Source organism: Monodon monoceros, unplaced genomic scaffold (genome assembly GCF_005190385.1).
Source record: "Monodon monoceros isolate NGI ecotype Baffin Bay Population unplaced genomic scaffold, NGI_Narwhal_1 Super_Scaffold_15, whole genome shotgun sequence".
NCBI classification, from domain to species: Eukaryota; Metazoa; Chordata; class Mammalia; order Artiodactyla; family Monodontidae; genus Monodon; species Monodon monoceros.
In genome coordinates, this window is record NW_021703771.1 from 78,688,002 (window position 1) to 78,710,317 (window position 22,316).

At 38.5% G+C, this 22,316-nt stretch overlaps 1 protein-coding gene across 8 annotated transcripts in view; it reads left to right on the forward strand.

Moving 5' to 3' along the window:
• The window catches only part of ARID1B (AT-rich interaction domain 1B), a 411,248-nt gene that overhangs the window by 268,246 nt on the left and 120,686 nt on the right, over positions 1 to 22,316 (forward strand). For all 8 annotated transcript variants that reach the window (XM_029223438.1, XM_029223435.1, XM_029223437.1 and 5 more), the window contains one exon: positions 19,340 to 19,583. In XM_029223438.1, coding sequence (XP_029079271.1) covers positions 19,340 to 19,583 — 244 coding nt within the window. The remainder of the gene's footprint in view (positions 1 to 19,339; positions 19,584 to 22,316) is intronic.

Sequence of the window (22,316 nt, forward strand, 5' to 3'; positions counted from 1 at the left end):
CCTTATCACTAAGTGAAACAAGAGATTTTGAGATAGAGGCAGGTACCTAGATACATAGCGTGAAATAATAACTTAGAAAATACGCTTAAGTAGATGTACGCGTGCTCTTGTGAGCAGTAACGCGTGCGCGCGCACACACTCTGTCCTTTGAAATCTTGAGTGAGGTTAACAATGTCAGCCGTAATGTTTTAACGAAGATACCTAGAAACCTGCATTCTAATGTAGTCTGTGTCTGTAGAACCTGTGCATAGTTTTGATATAAATAATTTAGCCTCTCTGGACCTCAGTTTCACATTTTAAAAACGCAGGATAGGAGTAAATGTTTACTGTGGCTTTGTTTAGTTCTGAAAATCCTGTGCAGCTCATAACAATCCATCTTAAGTGTTTCTCTTCCAAGGGAGTCAAACTTCGCTCTCCCCACGTTTTATTATTTATCTAATAACACATTTGTACCTGAAATACTGGGTATGAGCCCTAACAACTCTTAAGAATTGGTGAAATCTAGTTTGGTTAATACTAGCATGAGTTAGCTGTTGAAGTCTAAAAATAGGTCCTTTTATTTTTTTATATACTATTCATGTCCTAAGTGTGTCGGATTTGGGACCCTTGTTTTTACTATTTATTAGTTGACAGAATATTCAGTAGTAAGTTCCTGAGAACTCTTTATGGCCTAATATTGTCAACCATGGGCTACGTGGTTATAAAGCTACTAATCGAAAAATGTAATATGACGTTTGCAGTCCACTGCAAGTTTAACACCACAGATTTCTTATACAGGCTACAGTTAATGTAGTAACTTAGCTGCTTCAGAAATATTCTCTAGAAAAGCCCACCTTTCTCCACCAATGTAAAGTAAGGCCTGTTTTAGTTTCTTACCACTGTTGGACATTTAAACTACTCTTTTCAGCATTTATTCATGTTCCTTGTACCAGTGATGTTATGCTAGTCAAGGGCAATCCTCTGTGAATGCTGAGAACATAGACCAATTGCCAGTATCTAAAGCAAACATGGAGAATTTTCTCTGTGAAGAATTCAACATCAGCTTGACACTAATAATCCTGAGTGGTAGGTAATGAGAGGCTGCAAGCCAGTGAAAAGTAATTCTGCAAACATACCTTTCCTTATAACACACCCGCACTTAATAGCCGAGTTTCTGTAACTGACTAAGTAACTGCACAAGTTGGTATTCCAGCATCCTAGCCTCTGAGAACAACTTTCTACTCTTGGAAACTTTCACTATTCTCTTAAAGGGGGTGATGTGGGACACTTAGAATTTTTAAAATTTACAATTACATAAAAACTTCACAAATTATAAAACTGAACAGCTGGGGAAAAATGTTCATTTTTTTGATAGAGGATGACAGGTCAGTTGGTGCCTTATTTATTTTTGTATACACATTGTGCTTAGAGATATGCTGTTTTGGGGCTTCCTTGGTGGCACAGTGGTTAAGAATCCGCCTGCCAATGCAGGGGACACGTGTTCGAGCCCTGGTCCGGGAAGATCCCACATGCCGCGGAGCAATTAAGCCCGTGCGCCACAACTACTGAGCCTGCTCTCTAGAGCCCGCGAGCCACAACTACTGAGCCCAAGTGCTGCAACTACTGAAGCCCGCACGCCTAGAGCCCGTGCTCCACAACAAGGGAAGCCGCCGCAATGAGAAGCCCGCACACTGCAACGAAGAGTAGCCCCCACTCGCCGCAACCAGAGAAAGCTGTCGTGCAGCAACAAAGACCCGATGCAGCCAAAAATAAATAAAAAGAAAAACAAGATATGCTGTTTTGCTCTTCTTAAGAAAAAAGACTAGAAGGAAATACGGCAAAATATTAGAATTTGGTTAGCTCTAAATAGTGGCACTACTGAGGATTTTTATTTTCTATTTAGTTTTCTGATATATTTCTCCTTTGTTTATATTACTTAAAGATACTTATCTTATTTTTCCTTTTAAAGAAAATAAATGACACCATGAAATATGTTGTTGTTGCTGAAGAAAAATATGTCTTCGTTTTGACTTAGTAAATGGAATCAAGTTTATCAGGTTTTTTTCTCTGTTGAATTAATATGTGTATGGGGATAATTGGAAGTTTGTTCTCAGCCCTTCTTAGAATACAAGGACTTAAAATTAAGAAAGAATTGAGGTTTGCATCTCACGTTTTAAATATTCCAAAACTAAATCTTCTGTTCTATTAAGAGGCATTGATAAGAGCTCTTAAGATGTAGATTTGCCTTATGCAAAAGGTAATGTTTATCTTTAGAGACCCAATAATACATTCCTATTTTTTAATTGCTAAAAATCAACATCTCTGTCATTAGTAGATTTGTACCTTCTTTTTTTGTTACTAGTTAAAAATCCTCAGTAAAATAAAGTTAATACTAAATGTCACTTCATAATTGCAGTAATGATCACACAGCTGTGCTTCCCTCAGTTTATAACACATGTCAGCATCAGTTTAGGAGCTCAGCTTCACTTCCTACCCAGATAGAATTCTGCAGACTGTTATTGTGGTGAGAAAGCAGAGCATCCTGTCGGTCACTGCTGGGCTGCGAAGGCCAGGACTGAAGGTGCTCCAGCCTTCGGAAACGCCAGGCTAAGCTCTGCCGTTGGCCGTGCTTCTGTCCTTTCTATATTTATTTACTTGCTTACTTCTTTTCTTACTTACTTTTCAAGTATTTTTCTTTGCTGGATTAAGAACCATTTTATTTATGAGTATCTGAATTTTCAAGGAGGAACTCTTACACTTAAATGAACCTGTAAGAAGCCCACAGAAAAGCAAGTGCCTGCAGCGCTAATAATGAGAACTGACAAGGCAATCCTGCTGGGTTTATTTATGACCTTCTGCCTTTGTTAGCTCTTGTGAGAAATTCCTTTCTAACCATAACAATATTGTTGGAGTTTGGCACTGTACAGAGAAATCCTACCGAGCCCCGAGGCCCACAAACTGGCACTCATTCAGCTCATAACAGATTGCTATGCTTGTTGTAGTTTTACATTTTTCCTTCACTCCTCTTTTATTTAATTCATAGGTAGTTTTCACCAATCTTTGTATACATGCTTTAAAAATATATTGCTTTTATCCTCAGAGCCAAAATCCATCTTTTCCTTAATACGATGTCTTATCTACTTAGCAGTGTTGAAGAAAACTCAGAAGAGAACAGCATACAGAAAGGCAAGAAGAGACAGGTATATTCAACACCAGGACAAACCATAGAAAGTCATATCACATTCTACAAACTGGTGGACCACTGTGGCACTCCTAAACAGTCACGTATGGTTACTCATCCTAGAAGTTAAAGTGAGCTCAGTAGAACAAATTTACCTCCGGTTATAATTTTATACTTCGCTTACTATTTAAACTCCATTTTGATACTTTTAAGTGTTTAGGTTGCTTGCTTTCTTTTACAATTTCCAAATGAAATAGATTTAAAAGCATCAATTCACAAAGAGAATTGTGTTTACAATTGTAGTTTTCTTTGGAAGTAAAAGGAAATCAATAATTTTGAACATGTAACTCTTACAGCGAGACCTTTGACGGCAGTGTTCTGTATGGAGTTATTTAGACCATAGAAGACAGAGAAACCTGAAGCAGTGGTATTCAGTGTTTCCTCTTAACTGGTCCTACTTCTTCAGTGTTGCCAACAATGACAGATTTACAGTTGTATTAGATTCTGTCTAAAATATTGATAGACATGTGACTTCTGTTTCTTCTGAGACTCCTTGGGTTCAAGATGCCAGCTTCTGTGGGGAACCAGCTCTGTGAAACCCATTTAACTAAAAGTGCCTGTGTCTGTGTATGTTGAGTGTTCATCACTTTTAGCGGTTGCGTTGTCAGGCTGGGGCCTACTGTATCATAAGGCCATACTGTTAAAACCAATATTTATATTTTTGCTTTATTCCGTTTGCCTAAAATTTGATTTTTAAAGTTTTCCTCCGTCATCCTACTCAAGTATGTACATGAAGTATGTACATGTATGTACATGTACATGCTAATGAAGACCATGAGGAAAATTTTATTAAAATACCTTAGCCTGAAAGAATGTGAAAAGTATGCATGTGAGCATAATTTGTATTTGTCCAACTTTCTCTCGTTATTTCATTACCATATACTTTGGCATTAAGTTTTAACATCTATTCTGAAAATACTAATATGATTTAATGCTACTACTGCAGCTATTTCCCATCTTTTAAATGGACTTTTGTTAAAGACTGTTGAAATCTGTAGGTTTGCCTTTTGTTTTATTTCTTTCACAAAAAACTTCAGCATTTATTAAAATAACTGCTCAAGTACAAGGAAGAAAGAGAAAATCCTCCCAGATCCAATCACATAGAATAACCACTGTTAAAATTTTGTTGAGCATCAAGGGTTAAAAATGTATATGTTCGTGAAATATTTTCTACTGTTTTACATAAATTAGATACTAGTAGTTGTTTTTCTGCTGTTACTACTGATTTTCACTCAATAAAAATTACATTACTTAAAATATATATTTCTAATAATTAGTATGTAGTTTTAGATAGCCCACTAGTAAATTTATATTTAAGTGGTTTCTAGTTTTTTGCCATTTTAACATGTAGTTTTCTAGATGTGAACAAGAAATATTGTTTTAAGTTTATCTGGATACTATGTGACATAATAAAAATCAAACTCATGATGGCTAATATTTATTAAATGGATTCTTGATTAAACTCATTTAGTCCTTTCCGCCTCTTTGAGTCAGATCCATTTTATAGGTGAAGAAACTGAGGCTTTGGGATACTAATTCACTTGCCGAATTCACACCACTAAGAACTGATGGCGCAGATTTGAACCAAGACTTCACAACCTGGGCTGGTTACCTTTTCCAATCAGTGCCCTCCTTCTTGTGCAGTGTTTATAATTGGTGACACTACATTTTATAGAAATGCCAAAGGCTATTTTACTTAGTTATGTTAACAATTAATATTATACTATTTTCCTAACACACATTATATTATCTGTTAAGTATTTGTTAAAGAACAGAAGGATACCTTCATGCCACTGCTGTTTACTCATCCATCTTATTATAAGTGAGATATTTTTCTAGAAGTCATTTGTAAATTCTTTATTCTGTATTCAAAATGCATTTTACATTATAAACAGGGCTTTTTAAAAAACATACATATTTGAAATGTGTGTATGGTTATATGTGTACATATGCATTTATATACATAGCAACTATTTATTGAACATTTACTATATGCTTAATACTTATTTTTCATAATTATATTTAATCTTCACCATGGCATTATTAATATTTCCCCCCTATTTTAGATGGTGGATCTGAGGTTCAGTGAAATTAAGTAACTTACCCAGGATTAGGTGAAGAAACGATGGAGCCGGGACTTGATTTCAAACTGCTCTTACTCCAGAATTTATGCTTTTAACCGCTACACTATTACTGTGTACCTACATTACAGTAAATATTTAATGAGCACTTATCTGGCGCCAGGCAGCACGCTTCGTGCTTTATGCAGAGCATTTACCTCATTTAACCCCACCCAGCACTGTGAGGCCATTACTTCTGTCGTCCCTGTACTGCGTGCGGATGAGAGGTGGTGGCTGATGGGACTCAGTCGCTTGCCTGAGTCCTCTGAGTCAGTGAGAGAGCAGCTAGCGTTGGGGGCAGCTTTGTGGCTCCAGAGCCCGATTCCTTGCAAGCTCCCACCCCCAATACAATACAAATATTCAAGAGAAAACTAACATCTAATAAACGCATTTTAAAAGTAAGTCATTAGAGGAGGGGAATAAGATGTAGAGATTCAGAAGGAGGCTTCATAGCACTTTCCAGGGATTTTTAGGTTGATGAAGAATTTAAGTCCAATTTTATTTCAAAACTTATGATTTACTGGGATAAAGAGCAATTCAGCAATGTGATGGGCTTGCGAGTCAGGTTATTTGGGTGTCTCCCTTGTTCAAAGGTTTTAGAAGGCTAAGGAAATGTGAATTTTACCCTTCTGCCTTTCAGAATCCTGTATCTTAATTTGTTTATGCCGTCTCTGAGACCACTTAGAGTGGTCATCAGAGAAAACTATTCTTCTTGTTGGCCTGGGAACATGCTCCAAGCAACAGGATAATTAACCTGTACGTGTGAGGTACAGTACCTCATGCCCTTGCCTAGCATACAAATGGCTCTGTTGGGAGGTAGTGTGGTTGAGTGTGAAACATGCTGGACTTCAAGACCTAACTCAGGCCCTTCTTTACTGATACTATGATCCCCATCATCGTTGTTATTATTGGTATTAGAAGTTTCTGTCTGAAACCCTGAATAGGTTTATAACCAGCGCCTTTCAAGAAGTAGTTTTGAAGTAATATATTATAAAATTGTTATATGCTCTTAGGAAGATTTGTTATGTAAAACCGTCCTTTAGTGCTAGCACTTGAGGTGTTGAGTGACCAGCTGCCCCTGTACAAAGTTGAAAACAACCTCTCATCTGAGTGAGTCTGTAAATCATAACTGAAAATGAGAAAAATGCATGTTTTTAAGTTTGACTTTGGGGGGAGTGTTGCATGTATTGAATTTCACTTTAAAATATAAAAATAGCCTTTACACAGCATTTCCATCTGTAATCTAGTCAGGCTAATCATGTAAAAAAAAATTCTGGATTCTCTACTTTTTTCTAAAGAATTCAGGCATCTTAAAAATGATTCCAATGGAAATATAAAAACACTTTCTGTTATTGAAGTTATTAGACTCTTTCCATGTTTAACAAGATAATTTTTTTTTTTTTTTTTTTTGCGTGGTACGCGGGCCTCTCACTGCTGTGGTCTCTCCCGTTGCGGAGCACAGGCTCCGGACGCGCAGGCTCAGCGGCCATGGCTCACGGGCCCAGCTGCTCCGCGGCACGTGGGATCTTCCTGGACCGGGGCACGAACCCACGTCCCCTGTATTGGCAGGCGGACTCTCAATCACTGTGCCACCAGGGAAGCCCCTAACAAGATAATTTAAAACTTCCTTCAAATTTTTAACACTGAAGAAATGAAACAACTCTTGTTTTTACATTTTTTGGCATTAATACAAAGGGTGATATGAATTTAAGGAAGGAGATTGTGATTTGAATTGATATGGCCTTAGTATTTATTTCATTGTTATTATATTTCTGACTTATTCTTTAAAACAAGTGATTTGAATCTTGTATCTAATATATAAGTTAGCCTCAGGAAATAATATCTTAACGTTTTGGTTTTTCTCTTGCGGTACGTGGACCTCTCACTGTTGTGGTCTCTCCCGTTGCGGAGCACAGGCTCCGGACGCGCAGGCTCAGCGGCCATGGCTCACGGGCCCAGCCGCTCCGCGGCACGTGGGATCTTCCCGGACCGGGGCACGAACCCGTGTCCCCTGCATCGGCAGGCGGACTCTCAACCACTGCACTACCAGGGAAGCCCTATCTTATGTTTTAAAAGTGATATTCTTCACAATTTCCATATCATTTGCTTTATTCATTATATTGAGTGATTGAGATAATAAACATTATAATCCCCATTTTACAACTGAATAAAAGTTTAGATTGTCTTGTTCATAGCTGATCAGTGGTGGCACCAAGCTTTAAACTCCTCTTACAGCCAGCACTCTTTCTTCTACAGCATAATGGTCTCTCTGTGGTAATACTTTTGCATTTGTGATTCTTAAATAGTGAGTCATGATGGGTGTTTTTCTTAACCACTTTCCAGTACTCAAATATTTGTTATAACTTCATTGATAGGATTATTGTTCAAAACCTGTGTTCATAAACAGTGCAGGCCGTCTTTGTCTTACTCATTAAAGAGCTTATGAATGATGGAGCGGACACCTGAAAAACAAAAGCAAAACAAAAAAACCTACCTCTTCTACACATAATTCCCCTTCTCTTTGGTTGCTACTGTCCGGGTTTCCATTTTTTTTAACCAGATTCCTAACTCTTGCTCAACTTGGTTCTCCTAGAGCCTGCAGAGCCTTCACCGGTACCCCCTGGGATCAGGAAACATGGGGAGGGCACATTTCCCTGCCCCTTCTTCACTCTTCAGCCACTTCCTTCCGGTAACACTGTTGTCTTGCACAGTATCCCCAGTGACACACGGTTCGGGCTCTCTAACCCACTGCCTCTCCCTTATGGTTAATAATGATAGTAGCTTACACTTAACGGAGATCCTACTGGGCTAATTCTTTTACATATAACTTCTCATTTAATTCTCACAACAACTCTTTTTGACAGATACTAGTATTTCCCCCATTTTATAGATGAGGAGAGTGAGGCACAGAAAGGTTAAGTATGTTGCCCACGGTCAGGGTCAGTGTCAAAGCCGAAGTTTAAGGTAAGTGGTCCTACTCCAGAGTTTGCATTGTAGCAGATGCTAACAATTCATTAAAACTCAACACGGGAAGTTCTGTAGTTGATAAATGCGATGTGGGATAATAGAGGAAGGAGCTGTGTAGCTCATTCTGGTGCTGTAGATGTCGGGGGAGACTTTACCAGGATAGTAACGGACGGCTCTTGGAGGGAAGTGAGGCTTAATTGAGTGGACAGTGCAGAGGTTTGTTTTGTTCTCCCCTCTAATCCGTAGACAATGCTACTCCCACTCTCGTCACCTCTTCTGAGCTTTGCTTAACTGCTGCTGCTCTAGACTTTGAATTTGCACTACCAGGTTAACAGTCCACTACTTTCTTTTTGTTCCGTCTCTTCTGTATTAGTTCAGTATTGCTACGTTGAGATTTTTGGTCAGTTTTCTATCAGTATTGTTTGTGAGCTTCCTATTAACATTTTTGTTTGTTTGTTTTTGCGGTACGCGGGCCTCTCACTGTTGTGGCCTCTCCCGTTGCGGAGCACAGGCTCCGGACACGCAAGCTCAGCAGCCATGGCTCACGGGCCCAGCCGCTCCGCGGGTGTGGGATCTTCCCGGACCGGGGCACGAACCCGTGTCCCCTGAATCGGCGGGCGGACTCTCAACCACCGTGCCACCAGGGAAGCCCCCTATTAACATTTTTAGTTCTAGCTCATTCAGTTTCATTGCTGTATGGTATCCCATTTTCTGAATATATCTCTTGATTTTATATTGCTGGAAAATCAGATTGTCTCCATTTTTTTTTTTTTACTATTACAATACTGAAACAGTGCTACTGTGCTTGTATATATATGCATGTGCCAGTGTATAAACCTAGGAGTGGACATTCTGGGTCATAAGATAGTTGCATGTTTAGCTTTACAAGATGCTTACGAATTGTTGTCCGAAGTGATTATACTAAGTTATATGCTTCTAGCTGTGTCTGGAAAAGCAAAGAGTGCATGTTTTTCTCTCTCCCATATTTTATGATCATGAAATCTCGATTGGAGGTACTACTACCATTTAGTGTTGATAAGAGTATCACCTAATCATCATAAAGGAACTTAAGTTGCACCAAAAAAATGTGTAAGACAATTGTCTTGACCATGTAAAAATGAATGGAGACAGGACATCTCCTCCTACATAAGAATTCCAGATAATAAATGTAAAAGGAATGAAGGAAATAGAAAATCAACACTATTAGAACACTATAGAGTAGTGCTGCAGGCAAGATCGACAGATAAATACTAAAATTAGGCAAAACTTGAAGGTGAAACAGATACGTGCATAGTTGCAAATATATCCCCGCAAATATGTACTAATTACTGTGTGGTTTTAACATACATGCACTAATTCTTTGATAAGCCTCCTCCAAGAGGTGGAACTTAATTGCCCTCCCTTGGGTGTGGCTGGGTTCAGTGACTCCCTCCTCATGAACAGAGTGTGGAAAGGGCAAAAGAGCAACTTGACAGTGGAGGGACCTGGCACACAGCACCTTAACCAGGTGATCCAAGTCAACATCACCTGTACTAAGTCGTGTTGATATCATACCCCTATATGTTGCTTTGCGAAGGAGGTTTCACTTCTGTGGTATTCTTCCCCAAAATCTATAACCCCAGCCTAACCATGAGAAAGCATTAAACAGACGCAAATTGAAGGACATTCTACAAAATACCTCAGCAGTGCTCTTCAAATGTGTCGTGGTTGTGAAAAATAAGGAAAGATTTGAGAAATTGTCACAGACTGGAGGAGACTAAGGAGACAAGGTGAATAAATGTGACATGTATCCTGGATTGGGTCCTGGAACAGAAGACGGACATTACTGGCAAGGCTGGTAAAATGCAAATTAAGTCTGTGTTTCATTAATAGTATTGTACCGATGTCAAGTTCATAGTTTTGATAAACATGCCATGGTTGCTATGTAAAATGTTAACGTTAAGGGAAACTGAGTGAAAGAACAGTCAGTACTGTCTTTGCCACTTTGGGGTAAGTCTAAAGTCACTTCAAAACAAAAGGTTTTAAAAATCCAGTGAAGGATGTAGAACAAGTATGTATGTTCATAGGGCTCAACATGACTGCAGAAAATGTCAAAAAATGAAGTTTTAGGGCTTCCCTGGTGGCGCAGTGGTTGAGAGTCCGCCTGCCGATGCAGGGGACACGGGTTCATGCCCCGGTCCGGGAAGATCCCACATGCCGCAGAGCGGCTGGGCCCGTGAGCCATGGCCGCTGAGCCTGCGTGCCCGAAGCCTGTGCTCCGCAACGGGAGAGGCCACGGCAGTGAGAGGCCCGCGTACCGCAAAAAAGAAAAAAAAAAAAAAAAACCGAAGTTTTAGTATTATTCTATGACAGAACTTCCCTTTATTCCATGTAGACTTGGTACAATTTGTGAGTTTTTTTTGTTTTTGTTTTTTTAAGTTGCTAATTTATTTGCAGTTCCTATACGTCTTACTATTTTAAAGTATTTCATTGCTATATACTGAAGAAATAGATGTCTCCTGAGGGTTCATGCCTTTTTGTTTTTAAGTTTTATTTTCAGAATTTCTATGTGCTAAGCATTGTACTTCTAGGTAAACAATAGTCGTGTTTTTTTTGTTTTTTACCATGAGAGATGCAAAAAAGTTGGTGTTGATTGCTTTTCTGCCATAAAAATTTATGATGTACTTTTAGCAAGAAGACCTCATATCAGTAGACAAACTCTAAATCTTACATATTTACGGATCTTGTTAGTTTGTCCATTTGCTTTCAAAGCACGTGGGTCATTCATACTTACAGTTTCATACCTGGCATTGATATTTGTAAAGCACCAACCCATAAACCCACATCCCTGCCCCTACATGTCATGAGCGGATTTTCCTCCTTTGTAACTAAATGTCTTCAGAGTCACCGATTTGGAATAGAATATATAGTTAAAGAACATAATCTGTTAAATTATGTTACTCATAATTAGTTTTTAGACACTGTTGTGCTGTTTTAAGGGTAAAGGCTATTACCCTTCAGTTCATTTTATCCGTTAATTCTTACATATAAATGAAAGGAATAGGATGACTGTAGACTCGTGAAATTATTGCAGTTAGAAAGCACGCTAATATTTAACCTGGACTGTAGTTATTGAGGCACTTTTTGTTTTTGTTCATTTACTTGTTAAATGTTATACAGTGCTAAAAATATACAGATTCTTTTTTAAGTTTTACAAATTTATTTTTGAATGGTACCTGTCATTTTAATCACATTTAAAGCATTCTTTGTTCATAAACATTTGAAAACAAGGGTTTTTTTTTTTTTTGGCTTAAAACGTTTAACAATTCTCATTTGGCACCCACTGTATTTTTTTTGTCTGTTTGATAATATTAAAACTCACCTTTCAGACCTCTGTTGGCCCCCTAGTTGCTAAAACTGTAAGCCCATATTCCTTGGCGTGGGCACATGAAGTCACTCACAAGTGCCTCTGCAGCCTCATCCTCTCTCGCTCTGCTTTTCCAGCCTCTCTGATCTCCTCACCCTTCCCAAGGGGCATGGCCTCCCTTAGTGTTTGTTGCCTTCACACATTGTTCTCTCTGCCCTCCATCTGTCCACAGGGCACACCTTCACTTCTAGTCTGGACCTGTGTCAGACAGCAGCCCCTGGGCAGATGTACGCTGGCTGAAGACGTACCATTCTTTATTCCACACTTGTTAGTTCGCTTTTCCTTAGAATTTCTGTTTAGCTGTTTGTCTCTTTTCATTGAGACTCCATGAAAGGAGGACATTTAAGTGTACACGATCAACCTATACAGGCCAACTTAAACATAAGATGTCATCCACATGTAAAAACTGTCTTCCACCTTTTTTTCCCCTACTGCCTCCCACCTACCCACCCCGCAGCTCCATCTGCTAACCTTAGAGAGGGCATGCCTGCCTAAGGGTAAGACTCAGTACAAATATCTCTCCCAAAATTATTCAGTATTCTCACTTTATTATATAGTTTTATTTTCCCCCAGTAGTCTGTCATTTGTATTAATTAGTATATTCTTTAAGATGCCATTGCCCTTAGAATAACAAAGGGCCAGCACTTATTCATATGTGAGTCTTTTTTAGTGTTTTCAGCACTGATTTGGGCCTTGACTTGAGGTCGGGAAGGGTCCTGGCTATTTTGGACAATGAAATCAGTTAAAAAACATTTTGCCTGGTAGGAACAATGGACTGGAGCTCACAAGGTGCTGTAGTCTCCTCATGAAAGAAAATGTACATAATATCTCTGCTATGGAGAATGGTAGTCACAGTTGTTATCGCTAAACATCAAATCATCGTGATCATGAACGTCATCATTATCACCTGAAAGGGTAGCCTAGGATCGTAACCAAGAGGACAGTGTTAATCCCAAATTCCATACAACCAAAAGATAACTGTAAAATAAATTTTCTTACCAAATTATTTTTAAGTTTAAGACTGCCCATACTGTGGTTACGGGTCTATGTGTTGTTATTCCTGGTCTACATAATGTCTGCTGTTAATAGTGGAAGAGCAGAGACTCTTCCTGGGCAGAGTTCAAAAACAGAATAATTTAGGATCCCCCTGAGGCCTGTGCAATGGAGAAAAATTCCCTTACATGATGCATATTTCATACTTACATTGTTCGCCACTTCTAAATTTAGAATGGCAGCACATCTCATATCAGGGGTTTCTAACCCAAGGACCTTTGAGGATAGCTTTTATTTTAGGTGTGAATTTTTTTTAAATCAAAGGAAACATAACCATTATAAAAATTTTTGCTTATGATAGTATGCTTAACTCTGAGGCCTGCTTTTGTAAAGTATCAGATTAGCCGATTATCCTTATATATGTCCCTTTAAAATGAGAGTTACCCGTAATGGAATCTTTGCTTGAGAAAGAATACAAATGAATCAGGTGAAAGTAATTTCCCCCCAAAATGGTTCTTGGCTACCTCCCTTAAAATGAATTCTGACTCATTAATTTTCCTTGTGTTATCCCTGGCTTTGGATATGAATTTGTCATTTGTTGAGCTTGTGACTCTTTTTAAATTAAGATCAACTATTTTTTTTCCAGTTGACCTTCTACATATTAAGGCTAAGGATTGTATATATTGTCACATATAACGAAGAGATAAATATTTGTTATTGGACATGTTTGAGAAGAAAGGGAGATATATATAACTTTGTAAGAAGATGCTTTGCAGGCCTAAAAATTAGTGCTTGGAAGGATTTTCTTTGTGGATTCTGCCTTTCTGTGCCTTTGCATTTTTTAATTCATTTAGACAGGAAGCCTAAGCTTTTAACTCATTTGCTGTCTAGACAAATGAAAGCAGCAGGGACTTTGGTGGGCGTCTTTGAAATACACTGTTACATGGGTTTGTGCTGAAAAGAAGCCTACAAACATCATAGAAATTAAACAGTCACTGTGAGGTTTTTCCTTTTGTGTACATATGTCAGTCAAATTATTGGCTCAATTCTAATATCAACTTCAAGGTGTATTTGTATCCCATGTCTGAAATGATAGTTCTAAAATAAGGTTGGAGGGTATGAAGTGATTTTACAGTGTGTTTCCAAAGAGCTAAGCATCTAATGAGGCTGGATGCTTGGCCTCCAGGATGCTAATTGGAAACAGAGGGCCGAGAATTCATTGTTAAATTTTAATAGCGATCTCAGTCGTTTTCACTAGAGCGTTTATGGTGAATATTCAGAAATGTGTGCACATGCTGGCTTACTTTGTACAGTATTTGCAGCTGTATTTTACTGTAGAGCTTATAAATTCAGTGACATTGACCAGTGACCAGTCAAATGCTCCTCTCTAACACCAGACCTGGCACGAGGAGTCACTGCCCTTAAGAAAGTTAGGGTCTAGTTGTAGAGAGAAAAAGAAAAACCGCACGCTAGGATTTGATAGTCAATATTCTAAAAAGGAGAAGAGACACCGTTTCTGCTTTTGAAGATCATGAGAGACTTTTTGAAAGACCATCGAGCTGCCATTTTAACCTGTGCTTCAAGCCCATGGGAAGTCACAATGAGAAATCATTAGCTGTATCGTATAAAAATCCTTAAACAAGAGACCTGAACTCGTCTCATTGATTGAAATATCTTCTCTGTTTCTAATTCAGTGTTTATCCTCGTCCTCTCTTGGGGCACTTCTGAGCAAGAGATGCCCAGTGTGTGTGACGCTTTGCAGTTTTCTACCAGTGGCTGATCTAATACCGTCAACTAATTGTACTGAGAACCATAGCTGAGAGTATTTTGGAGTTGATTTGCTTTTTTAAAAAAGCCACTTATTTAATTAAACAAGGGAGTAAAATTTTCTAACTTATTCCCGGTTCAAGACAGTAAGACATCACCAGCATTGACTGAATTTATCCTTTAGTAAACTAACTTATCAGATAAATTGATTACCATCAAAACCAAAGATGTCTCTAGAGGTAGTAAGTCATAATATATGAACATCAAGTATTTTTAGGGAGGATCATATATAGTATGCAGACAGATTTATACTTAATGTTGTATGTCTATTTTATATATTTGCAGATCTCTAAAAATTCCTCCTGTGCTCCTTCCTGGCATGTTCTTATATACGTTCCTCTGTCACTGCCCTCCCCCACCCTATCCCATCATGTCAATCAGGAACATATTTGTGCTCTATGTTAATTCAAAAGTGTTTCTCTTGTCGGAGTCTGATAGGATTGTTATTGCTCCCCGGTGGCATTTCGTTCTAAGCACAGTGAAATCTCTTGTACTTGTCACTTGGGTTAGAATGAAAATTTTACATGGGCGGAGGGTGGAAGGATGATGGTTACAGAGGGCAAAGTCTTTGCAGGGAACTTGCATTTAAATTAAATTGTAAAGTAAAACAAGCTTTTCCAAAAAGCGGCATTGATTTTCTAAATAGAAACTAACCACTGATAGTAGGGGTTGTATTATTTTGGGTGTGCTGGAAAGTATTCGGCATTCTGAGTGATGTCAGATATTGAAAACCCAACTTGATTGCAAGATTTTGCCAAATCAAATTGTCATGGCAAAATATTGAATTTACTATGCATGAGCCCATGAAGTCATTGCCTTAGCAGTCATTCCCTCAATAAAGAGGAAGGATGTAAGGAATGCTGTGGGGCAGGGGGACTCCAGCCCCTTAAAAGGGTCCTCCCTGCAATTACCTTACCTGCCAGCTTTCCAGCAAGATAAATGGAAGCACTGTAGCTTGAAGGTGGCTTGGTTAGAATGAGATGCAGTAAGGTCTCTCTGTTCTTCACAGGCATCATAGATCTGATAGTACTTATAAAAAAAGAATAGAGTTGGTGCCCTGCTGACTAAATTGTCCTCTAGAGGGGTATTCGCTACAGAGCTTCTTTGTTAACTAGGCTGAATGTTTAAACCACTGTTGAACTTCTTTATTAACGTTTTAAGGTACCCTAAGTGTCTGCAGGGCGGGAATATTTCTCTGTAATTTACATATAAAAGTTACGTGTGTGTGTAACAGTAACGTAGAAATTATATCTTCTTATTACTCTTCTGTTACACTGAGGTGTAGTCAGCACTGAAATTCTGATGACTTGTGAACACTAAGAAAGCCACCATTTTTATATTTTTCTCTTGATATTTCTTCGATCAGCTTGTTGAACAACAGAAATGTTTTTCATGCCTTTGCAGTTTGAATGAAGCTCTCTTAACACGCATCCGTGTCACTTTTTCAACCATGACATGGAATTTTAAGGGAGGACAGGGAAGGAATTTATAGGTAGTGCAGAGAATTTTAAAATTTTCAAAGTAACTGTTTTTTTAATGAAGAAAGATTTGCATAAAATTATTTAAATTCAAATAGTGATTTCTTTAAAAACTGAATCTATGTTGTCTTTTCTGTTGAATTCTGTATTGTAGTATAATAGAAGATAAAGATTTTATATCTAGTTATCCACCAATTTTTTTTCTTTAAAGAAATCATGAAAAGCATATTTCCTCCCAACTGATTCTTATGTGATAGACCCTTATTTATGCATGATATACATTTGTTAGGTATTAGAGAGCATATCTGTACACGGAGCCCACCACCCATTCTTAACCAGGGGCTGATACCGTTAAAGAGGAAAATTCTATGTGGCTCCCACTCAGGTTTTCCAGGCGGGTGTAGATGTGGAGTCGGTCCCTGTTCTTGGTGAAGCTTGTATAATTCCTGACACACGGGTCACCATGCATTTCAGCTGAGACCTGTCCTTCTTTTGTTTCCCCCAAGGAAGAGGCAAAGACATTAGAGGCTATACTAGATACCGCAGGTCGGCACACTTTTTCTGTAAGGGCCAGATAGTAAATCGTTTTAGGCTTTGAGGGCTACCATCTCTGTCAAGGTCTCCATTGTGGCCCAAAAGGAGCCATAGACAATACATAAAAGGAATGGCTGTGACTGTGTTCCGGTAAGATGTTACATACACCGAAATTTGAACTTCAAATATTTTTAATATATCACAAAATATTACTCTTTTTATTTTTTTATTTGTTTGTTTGTTTGTTTATTTTGCGGTACGAGGGCCTCTCACCGTTGTGGCCTCTCCCATTGCGGAGCACAGGCTCCGGATGCGCAGGCTCAGTGGCCATGGCTCACGGGCCCAGCCGCTCCGCGGCATGTGGGATCCTCCCGGACTGGGGCACGAACCCGTGTCCCCTGCATCGGCAGGCGGACTCTCAACCACTGCGCCACCAGGGAAGCCCCACAAAATATTACTCTTGATTTTTTTTCAGTCATTTAAAAATGTTTGGCTTACAGGTGGAGCCGGAATAGGTAGGGTCTGATTTTAGCCCTCAGGCCATAGCTTGCCTTGTCCTGGAGCCCACAGGTGTGTCCCTTCGCACTTGTGTGAATTGGTTATATCAGGTTAGGAAGGGAATGCTTTAGGGGCAGGTACTTTAAGAATTACCCAGGACCCAGCCACTCTTCTAGACCCCGCGCCCTCCCTGGCTCTGAGACGGTGGGGGTGGGGTGGGGGGCAGATGTCAGGCAACTCAGCATTCAGCCTGGGGTGGGAGGAACGGGTGGAATCCTGTCCTGTTGTCCCTTTCAGCATTCAGCACCTCTGCATGTGTGCACGTGCACACATCTATTAGCTTAAGTTTTGTTTCCAGGAACTCAGATAATTGCCTTGATTGCTGAAGTGTGAATACTTTCTACATTGTATGTAGCATATTACTTGCTTAATAATCTTCCTGTGTTTCTACCTGGCTTCACAAAAAATTCTGAAAGTCTGAATCGAACTATTGTTGAACCCAGTAATCAAGCTGAATACAATGTTTTACCAGCTGAACATGTGCAAAATCATGCATCTCATATGCCCTAAGTAGAGATGTTTATATATTTTTTCTCTGAATTCCGAAAATGTGGTTCAGTTTGCCCCATTTTATTTTGGAGATGATACTTTTTCTAGGAGGTGATATTTTCAATCACCTGCTACTATTAATGTTTCTTACTTATAAGCTCAGTTATATGACATTGAAGATTACTCTGTTTTACTTAAATGTTATTCTTCTAAGCATAAGGAATTTTTGTTTTTCTGTAACATTCATTTCTTTGTGAGATTTTCATCAGCTCTTCTTTAGAACGTGTTTTTTAATCATTGGCAATTTTGCTGTTAATAAAAGAGAAGTTAATTATATAACAGATGGTTAACAGATAAACTTTCCAGGAGGCTAGGATCCTGATTCTGAGTTTGCTTTGTGACATTTTGGGGTACCCTGAAGAGCTCTAACCAGCTCTGCTTTACCTGGCCCCCTTTGTACTTCCTGGTCTAGATTCTTTCTTCAGATCCTAAGCATCTTCCTCCACCAGTTTCCAAAGCCCTAGTTTTAGCAGTCCCAGTAGTAAGCAGTGAGGTAAAATTAAACATTAATAAAATTGCATGAGTGGAAGATGTCAATTAGTGTTGAATATGCTTTGCAGACAGTAGCATAACCTGGTATTTCTGATCCCATTCTGCAGTATTTAGTCCTAGATTATCAAGACAGGTATCTTTTATCCTGCCTCTCAGTCTTTAGAGCTCATTCAGCACGTAGCTCCGGGTCTCACCTGGGTTTGCAGACTTAGTGATCTGGGAGCCCAGCCATTGCGGCAGGCCTGCACTGATGTACTGACTCCTGCTGGTGGGGGCCATGGCACATGCCCTAGTGCCACAGCCATGAGGAAGACAGAGTAAAGACTCTGTCCTCTCACTCTGATGAGAATGTGGAAGACAGTTTCCTCCTTCCTCTTCTCTCAACCTCCCTTCATAATCTTTAGGAGATGTCGCCTGTCCTCAGTGGTGTAACGAGTAACAATAACCTTGACTCTCTGATCTTTGGTTTCTGTGTCTGTCAAATGAGGATTTTAATAACTGCCTAGAGGTTGTTATGATAAAATTACAGGACCTTAAAGATTGTTTGTTTAGCTTAAAACTGTATAAAAAGTAAGTTATAACATTAGGACTCATTTCTGCCAACACAACTTCAAAGGGATTTATTGTCACAATATGAGATAAAAATACACATCACTCTTTTACTATAAGAGCACTTTTGCAATTACCTAAAATGTAAGAATTTCTCACCACGAGGTTTGGTTACAATTTTGACTATTACGTTAGAAGATCATAGTTTGAAATTCAGACAGTCCTCCAATGTTGATTTCTAAATAGGAGGATCCAAAGCCTATAGTTTTCAGCTTACTGAAGTAATCATTTACGAATCAGGCATTCCATTCGGATGGTACATCACCGCATAAAGTGCTTTTCCTGTGACTCTTTGACAGGTTTGTTGGACTAGATGCTGACAGCTTAAAGGAAAGCTATAGGATAGTTTAATGAAAGGGAGGTACAACTTTACTCACTTTTTAGCGATAGATCAGATCCTATGGGTTCAACTTACAAGAGACCTCATTAAAGTCTTCTAATAACCAGTGGCCATGCTCTGAATTTTGGGCGTTATCTAGAAAAACTTTGAAGGGGGCATTGTTATGATTTTCAAATAGTATTTTGAACAGGTATTGGTCCAAATATGTGTTATTCTATAAATGCATGCTATTTCTTTCTTTCTTAGGACCTGTCTGGCTCCATTGATGACCTCCCCACGGGAACGGAAGCAACTTTGAGCTCAGCAGTCAGTGCATCCGGGTCCACGAGCAGCCAAGGGGATCAGAGCAACCCAGCTCAGTCGCCTTTCTCTCCACACGCATCTCCCCATCTCTCCAGCATCCCTGGGGGCCCATCGCCTTCTCCTGTCGGCTCTCCTGTAGGAAGCAACCAGTCACGATCTGGCCCAATTTCTCCTGCAAGTATTCCAGGTACTCATTTCTAAATGATTATTATTTTACTCTGTAGTAAATACAGACCTAGTGTTCATCAATAACAACATGCATACCATTATTCTTTTTACTATTTAAAAACCTAATGATGGGACCACATATTAGGAGCATAGCTATGAATTATCACCAAAGTATACAAGCATCCCAGTTCCTAAATATACTTGACTAATGACTGTAAACACCTAATTAATAAAATCAGCAATTACTTTGATATTTTCAGTCTGCACATTTTCCTTAGCTTATGCCAGAAAATTATTTATTCTCTTAGCATATGTTTTGTGATGATTCTGTTAAATAAGCTCCTCTGTTGATAAGTGCCACGAAAGTGAGATTATTGGTAGTACTAGCCTTAGTTTTTAGGGTTCTATTTAATTTATACCATGGCAGTTATTTTCTAAAATATTTTTAGTGTTTATACTTCTTGTCTTAATTTGCCAGCACACATTCAAGGCCTTGTTATTTATACAAATTCTTGCCTTCTAATTTTTATATAAGAAGTGCGTGTTCCAATTAACCTCTTGCATTCAGCTATTTCAGTAGTCATACTACTTCTGTATCTTTTGCTTCCTTTATTATGTGCTTGGGGTTATGTATTTGTTTACTTATTTGTAAGTTGCCTCATCCTATCCCAGCTGTCTTTCTTATATCAAACATCATTCATTCAAACCCACCAAGCAACTAGCTTTCCTTTATCTGCAAAGTAGGTGTAATTTTTTTTCTGTGTAAATTTTGCTAGCGTGATGCAGGTGGCTGCCAGAAAAGTACTTTTTACTAATCTATCAGAATTGATATTGAATTGCTGATAAATTTCCTGATAGTTTGTTCTATTATCTTAAAAACATGGGTGGCAGTTTTAACCCTTTTTACTATTTTGCTCCTTTTATATTTTAAATACATGTTGTATGTGTATAAACATATGTGTGAACATATGAAAAATGCTAATTATGAAACGTAACTCAAATGAGTACTCATGACTCACGATCCAATTTAAGAATTGGAGTATTGCCAGTGTTGTTTCTACCTGTGTGTTCCTTCCTTTTCTTCAGCCCTATAATTCTCCCCAGCCTCAGATATTCTCTGAATGTATTTTAAATCATTCTTTTTGGATTATTTGGAGTTTTTAAAGAATTTTATTACGAACATTCATAGAGTACGTATTGTTAGTTTTATTTAGTTTTGAGCTTTATAGAAATGTATCATATTAAAGTGACTATATAATTTATCAACCAAGCTGAGACACCTTTGAGCTTTTAAGGGTTGCTATTAATAATTGAAGTAGAACAGGTATAAACCAGGAAGATTCTGGGCAAATCATGAAGTATGGTCACCCCAGTAATACAATATGTGGCCTTCTCCACTTAGCTTTTTTGACTAAATGTTATGTGCCTAGGATCCATATTTTAAACTACCTATAATTTTGATACACTTTATTGACGGCATCTTGATGTTACCTTTCTTTCAAAAATATTTGTCCTCATAATGATTGTAATAAAACCTGGATTTACCTGCTTTTAATATTTTTAAAGCTATGACTACTATGTATTTCAGAATTCCTTAGGCAGTTTTTGGTATTGAGATGGTTTTTGAGGTATCGCCTACCTAATTAACACTGGAAAGTTATATGTAAAATACTAAGTTTGTCAAAGAACCCACTCCATTTTTCTGAATTGCATCCAAAGGACTTTTCTTAATAACTTAAATGAAAACTTTTCTGAGGCATCAAGATATTTTAGTTTTCCATTTAAAATTCCTAGCATGGGTAGTTCACCATCTGATGATTTTCATACATATACTTATCATTCCAGGTGGGGATTTTGAAACTTTTATTTCACTTTCTGGATTTTGGTGCTGTATAGAACACACAAAACCCAACAAAAGAGCTCAATTTGGGTACGTGATATCACATTAGAGGTAGATGTAATTGGTCTAAGAGCCTGGTACTTAGTTGTGTTTTGCACAGGGTAAGGTTGGTCAGTGGATTACGATTCTGATGACCTCTATTAGCCCTGTCACAAATGAGGCCTATCCTTCACAGTACCTTCAGGGGAGGACCTGAATGTGATTTTTCTCTGCTGACTTCCTGGGGAAGTGAGTTTTTAATAGAAAGCTTTCAGCTTTCTTGGAAATGATGTTTAAGGCTAATAGTTTTGTTTTGTAAACTTGTGTCAGAAATTCTGACTGCCCAGGGCCGGGGCCTACGTTTCATTTCATCACATTGCAGCCTATATTACTCTACACAATGCTTGATAAAACTATTCAGTGAAATTTAGTACAGGGATAAAATTACATAGTAAAAGTTCCACTTGTGTTCAGAGGCACGCTATTCAGATAAATCCAGAATTATCTTTGCTGAGTGTAAAGCTGAAGAGTAATAGAGTTATATAAAACGTGGCAAATAGAACATTTCTTTAATGTCAGTGTTACTCTAAGGGGAATAAACTCTTAGAAAATCTGGTGAGCAGTTTTGGCATTTATTCACCTTTCTCCCAGGTGTGGAATGACAGATAACATTTGAGCTGGATGGACTCTCTTAATCATCTGATCCCACCTCGTCGTTTTATTGCCACTTACCAGCTGTGTAACCTTGGACAAGCCTCTGAGCCTCCTTATGCCTCAGTTTCTGCATCTGTAAAGATAATAACCACATCTCATAGGATTACTGTAAAGATTAAATGTGTTAATACATATAAAGCAGGCACATGGTAAGCATTC